Source organism: Psammomys obesus, unplaced genomic scaffold (genome assembly GCF_907164565.1).
Source record: "Psammomys obesus unplaced genomic scaffold, mPsaObe1.curated_primary_1811, whole genome shotgun sequence".
In the NCBI taxonomy this organism is placed as follows: Eukaryota; Metazoa; Chordata; class Mammalia; order Rodentia; family Muridae; genus Psammomys; species Psammomys obesus.
In genome coordinates, this window is record NW_026585685.1 from 4,008,595 (window position 1) to 4,014,304 (window position 5,710).

Sequence of the window (5,710 nt, forward strand, 5' to 3'; positions counted from 1 at the left end):
CACACACACACACACACACACACACACACACACACACACACACACACTCACTCACTCACTCACACAGACACACCCTGGAGTGTCCTGTCAGTAGCATCCTGAGGCCCCAGATGCGGCTTCAGCTTCTCAGTTTCTCCAGGCATCTTATCTCAGGCCCCAGTGCTATGGAGATTTCACCTCAGCCACTCTGGAGTCCTGAGGTGCTCCTGTCTAGAGAAGCCAGCAGCACAGCCTGGAGCTCCCCCACAGCCCGTGGTGCCCTTCCTGACTCCTTCCCAGAGTTCCTATCTCTGCCGGAAGTTCTGCCTTCCTTGCCTGCCTTTGCTATTGGCTGTTCAGCTCTTTATTAAACCAATCAGGTGAGAGAAGTGTACAAAACATTGAGACAGGTGATTCTTAACAATACCAAAGTTCAGGCTGGTACAGAAATGAGCATCTGAATAACACAAAGAAAACCTTTACACAGTGCAAAAAAATCACCCCAAGAGTCACAGTACCAGGTCATAACCCATGGCTTAAGTAGCTGTGCTTAAGGCAGGCCGTGAACTCTTCAGTTCTCCGTAGTTTCCATATTAAGCTCATTTCAGCCTGTGGCCTGGGTTACCTCCTCACTCCCTGAAGCTTTGAGACCGTTGTTTGAGTTGGTCGAGATGATGAGCTATTACAGGAATTTGATTAGGTCACGAGGTAGAACTTTGGATTAGAAAACAGACAAGCTACATTACTGAAATGAGAAGGAATTGCAGAATCCCCATTTGAGATGGGTTTAAAGAAAAGATAAGCATTTTTCAGGGTAACTTTGACTTTGTATGAAAACATAGGCATTACATGGAGATCTCATTTTACCAGTGTGTCTCCCATTTTAGCTCCCTCCCAAACCCCAGTTCCTTCAGCGGAAGACAATGGAACTGAAGAACTCTCAAGCATATTTGCGATCCAAGCTCATGAAGGATACCACTTTGCCTGTCACCTTAACGGAATGGAAGCTTTTCCGAGCTGGAGAAGTGGCTAACAGGAAAAAGAGAAATCTCCCACAGGTGAGGAGTCCAGCACATTCATTCTTCAAATGTTTACCCCAGCATTTTAATAAAGGAGAACAAATTCATTAGAATGAACTTAATAATAGGTTAGAACTTACCTGTTGGAATTAGATTTGGAAAGCAGCCTTGAGTTTTGAATTTTTGCTCATTCAAGCATTTACACTAATGGCTTTTGGCGTTCTTCCTTTGTGGATTGGAAACTTGACATCAGATAGAGGGGCTTCACCTCTGTCATCCTGGCTCTTGTTGGAAATCAACCACCTGTCTCAAGGAAATGCCAGACTCAAACAAAAGGAGTCTGTTTATGCCCCTTCATTTGTGTACCAAAGCGAGGTCAGTCTCCTTCCGGCGTTTACAGTAATGTTGAAGTATGTGCCATTTATTAGGGTTAAAATGTCCATTCAGAGATGGAGAAAAGGAAACCAGACTGTTACTTGGTACTAGACACTGTCAAAAACATCTGAAATAAATGACCTGCCTTCAAGGGATAGGAAAGGCAGTAAGCTCCTCTCTGCGAAGCAGAATGTTTTTGTTTTGTTTTTTTGGTTTTTTTTTTCAGAATATTTTTTTAATGACGTTACTTGTAGCCTTATCTTCTTTTAGGAGAGACTTTTATAAGGTTACACAAAAATATTTAACTAAGATGTTTTCAGGACTGACACAGTTGAGTAGCAGATAATATTTGTAATGAAGAAATCAGATAATTGAAATATTTTTCATTCCATAGTGCCTGGTGAATTAGCTCAAATATCATTTAGCACACACATTTTGTACCTGACTTTAACATAAAAGTCTCAGCTGTTTCTTGGGTTAGTGGCCACTAATTGGATCCTCAGTAAATGTCATGTTCCATAGTTAACTTAATTCTTCTGGTCTGTTTCCTGCCCTTGCACTTGGGCAGGCATCCTGCAGGAGCTTTCTTCTCAGGAAGATGACTCTGGCACTTACTGAAGCCTCGGTGTGACCAGAACAGCAGGTCATGTGTTCCTGGGGCGAGGATACAGACTCCTTAGACCCTTCAGATGGCATTAGCAACTGTCAGGAAATTGTGGACAGCCCGGTTAAGTGATACAGAAGAGAGCTGGAGTGTGGCTCAGTGTTAAAGCAGTTGTCCTACATGTGTGAGGCCTGTTTCAATCCTGCACCTCAGAGGACAAGCAAGAGGGAGCTGAGGAGTCTCTGCGCTGCTCCCTTCTGGTGCTGCCTTCCACTGCTGAGTGATACCAGAAGCTGATTCTTTTCCTTCCCCTCCTTCTCCTTCTTCTCTTCTTCTTTTTCTTTTTCTTTTGGTTTTTTGAGACAGGGTTTCTCTGTATAGCCATGGCTATCCTGGAATTCACTTTAGACTAGGCTGTCGTTGAGCTCAGAGATCTGCCTGTTTCTGCCTCCCAAGTACTTGGATTAAAGGTGTGCCGGCTGCTGATTTATTTACTCCCTAATAACAGATGATAGGATCAACTCTCTCAACATTAAACGTTTTCAATCAAAAAGGAGGAAATCATGAAATTTGCAGGCAAATGGTGGGATCTAGAAAAGATCATTCTGAGTGAAATATCCCAGAAGGAGAAAGACAAACTCTATACACCTAAAAAAAGATAATCAAGAGAGCAGACACGGGGTAAGATGATCAATCCTCATTTAGAAAGACAGATAGGATGTGCATTGAACGTATGACAGGAGTCTACTGCAGAAGGCATCTGAAAGAATCTACCTAGCAGTGTTTTCAAAGCAGATACTAAGACTCATAACCAAACCTTCATCAGAGTACAGGGAATCATATGAAAGACGGGGAGTTAGTATGATGGGGAAAGGATAGGAGCTCCACAAGGACCAAATATATCTGGGCACAGGGACTTTTCTGAGACTGACATTCAACCAAGGACCATGTATGGATACAACCTAGAACCTCTGCTCGGATGTAGCCCGTGGTAGCTCAGTAACCAATTGGTTTCCCATAGTAAGGGGAACAAGGACTATTTCTAACAGGAACTCAATGGCTGGCTCTTTGACCTCCCCACCCCCCAAGGGAGGAGCAGTCCTGTTAGGCCACAGAGGAGGACTTTGCAGCCAGTCCTGAAGATATCTGATAAAACAGGGTCAGATGAATGGGGAGGAGGTCCCCCCTATCAGTAGACTTGGAAAGGGGCACGGTGGAGATGAGGGAGGGAGGGTGAGATTGGGAGGGAATGAGGGAACGGGATACAGCTGGGAAACAGAGTTAATAAAATGTAACTGATAAGAAAAAAATAAAATTAAAAAAAAAAAGTAAGACAGGGTCTCATTACATAGACCAACCTGGTCTAAAGCTGAAGCAGTTCTTCTCTCCATGTTCTGATGTGTCATGTATTATGAGGCCAGGTGTTGATTACGCACATTTGAAAAAGAGTTCTAAATGTTGGTAGCCTCTAACCAAGTTTACTGAAATCCATATCCATAGTGAATTGTCACAAATATTAGTTTTGCTGTTGGTTTGAGTTTTCTGTTGTTTTGTTTGCTTTTTTGGTGAGATAAGGTCTCTCTGTAGCTCTGGCTGTCCTGGAACTCTATATAGAGCAGGTTGGTCTTCAACCCACAGAAATCTACCTGCTTCTGTCTCCCACGCTGTTTTTCTCCCTTTTCCTTCCTCTTCTTTTTTATTTTTTATTTTTTTATTTTATCTTATTTTTTTTTTAGGTTTTTTTCTGTGTAGCCCTGGCTGTCCTGGACTCACTTTGTAGACCTTTAAGTCCTTTTAGGATATCCCAGACGCAATACAAATTTTGGTTGTTTTGAGTATCTTCAGGAACATTCTGTGAGAAAAGCAGTTTTCATTTATGTCCTCTTTGACGGCTCCAGCTTTCCCTGGAAGGGAAGTTGCTTTCAGTCGGATCTAGCTCATATGCATGGCCCCTACCTCCTTCCTCTCTCTGCTCTGGAAGCCTCTGCGGGGATTGCTGGCGCCTTCCCTGATGCTTCATTGTTAGGTCTGTCGGGTGAGCAGCTGCTCTCTGCAGGGTTTGCTGCAGCTGCAAGGTAAGTGCAGGCTCCTAGTCCTGCTTCGTAACCAGAGTTGTAGGTTGCCACTTGATCTGAAACAGTAGTTTCCTTCAAAATAGTGGGCATACCATTGATTCTGCTTTGTAAATCCACATTAATGTTTATGCTACCTTTGGTGTTTCTGCATCTAAAACTTTTCTGCAGTCCATGGAAGCAGCTTTCTCTCTTGGGTTCTCCTGCTTGCTTCTTTGTGAAGGCAACACTGAGGAGCACTGGCAATTTTTCACCTGAATGGCAGCTGCAAAAATCCCCTAAGAGAGCAAATGCTTGTACAGATGTGGAGATCTGCACATGCTCCTCACGTGCTTTTGCCTGGAGTGGACTGACTCGGCTCGCTGCCTGTGGACTGCTAAAAAAACCCACACAGACAAAGAACATGAGCACTCTTCTCAACAGACTGTCTACTCATCTGCAGAGTGCTTGACAGTTCTGGCTAGGCTGTGTGTTAAATCAAACAACTTGGAACCTTAAGAGAAAAAGAAAAGTGGGCATAGAAAGGTTAATCAGCTCCTTGTTCTAAAATGTGTGTTGACGTCACAACTCTGCTCTTGTATTCTTTTTCACCTCAGTCTGTGTGTATCTCTTTGTGTGTCTGACTCTCTTCTGTATGCACATACCTTTTCCCCAGCATTAGGAAAGAATTCTGAGTAATGCTTACTAAATAGAAACAGCTGTAAAACAATTTAAAAATGAGTGCTCTGATTGCAGTTGCTTGAGGTATGGATTGATGAGTGGAGTGGGAGGAAAGCATAGTTGTGCATGGAGTCATTTGAGCCCCCATTTTTATGGCCTCGCTAACATAAGCTGCAGCATTTATATTCGAAGGGGCAGAGTGCGCTTCTTGTGACAGAAGCTCCAAAAGCAGGATTGTCTCCTCTTGGGAGAAACTCCTGGGAGCAGAAATAACTAAGCCCCGCCCTACAGTGGGTTACTGCTCCCCTTCCGAGCAAGTGAAAACTTGAGCAAAGTGTTAATCACTAGAGGGAGGGCAGTAGCCACATTCCCAGCGTGTTGTGACACAGAGTGACACAAAACCTCTCCAAGAAGCTGTATTGGGTTCACCTGGAAGGGCAGGATCCTTTGAACTCTTGTTTCCTGGGTTGTAGACACTTGGTATGAGAACACACATCATCCAATGATACTATTTTAACCCAAAATTGAAAAATGTGAAGGTATTTATTATTCGGTTATTTTAGTTGTTAGTTTAATTATTTTATTATCCAATTATTATTACTCTTTCCTCCAAAGGAGCATTTAATGTATTAATGCAGTCATGCAGAGATCCTTTTTGGTTGGTGGCTTTGACTTGTAATTTTCTTGCCTTTTTTTTCCCCCAGCTTGTTTTGAAAATAAATGATACATTTGAGTCTAAGAGAGGGAAGAAGAGGGTAAAGTTACAGCCTTACACTGGGAAAGAAGCCCCCTCCTCCAAAGGTAAAAACTGTTTTTGCTCTTCTGTTTGTAGCTGTTTGTGTTCGTGTTAGTCTCCTACTGCTGTGACCGACATGTCTGGGAGAACAACTTAAGGATAGGAAGATTTGTTTTGGCTCCTGGTTTCAAAGGGCTCCATCCACCAGTCAGCTCCTGGTTTCAGAGGGCTCAGTTACCAGTCAGCTCCTGGTTTCAGAGGGCTC

The 5,710-nt window shown here is 43.3% G+C and overlaps 1 protein-coding gene across 2 annotated transcripts in view; it reads left to right on the forward strand.

The window, feature by feature from the left end:
• The window catches only part of Dennd2c (DENN domain containing 2C), a 38,923-nt gene that overhangs the window by 3,988 nt on the left and 29,225 nt on the right, over positions 1–5,710 (forward strand). Inside the window, exons 4-5 of one of the 2 annotated variants that reach the window (XM_055628245.1) lie at positions 867–1,037; positions 5,414–5,510. In XM_055628245.1, coding sequence (XP_055484220.1) covers positions 867–1,037; positions 5,414–5,510 — 268 coding nt within the window. The remainder of the gene's footprint in view (positions 1–866; positions 1,038–5,413; positions 5,511–5,710) is intronic. The other variant, XM_055628254.1, reaches the window with a different exon arrangement.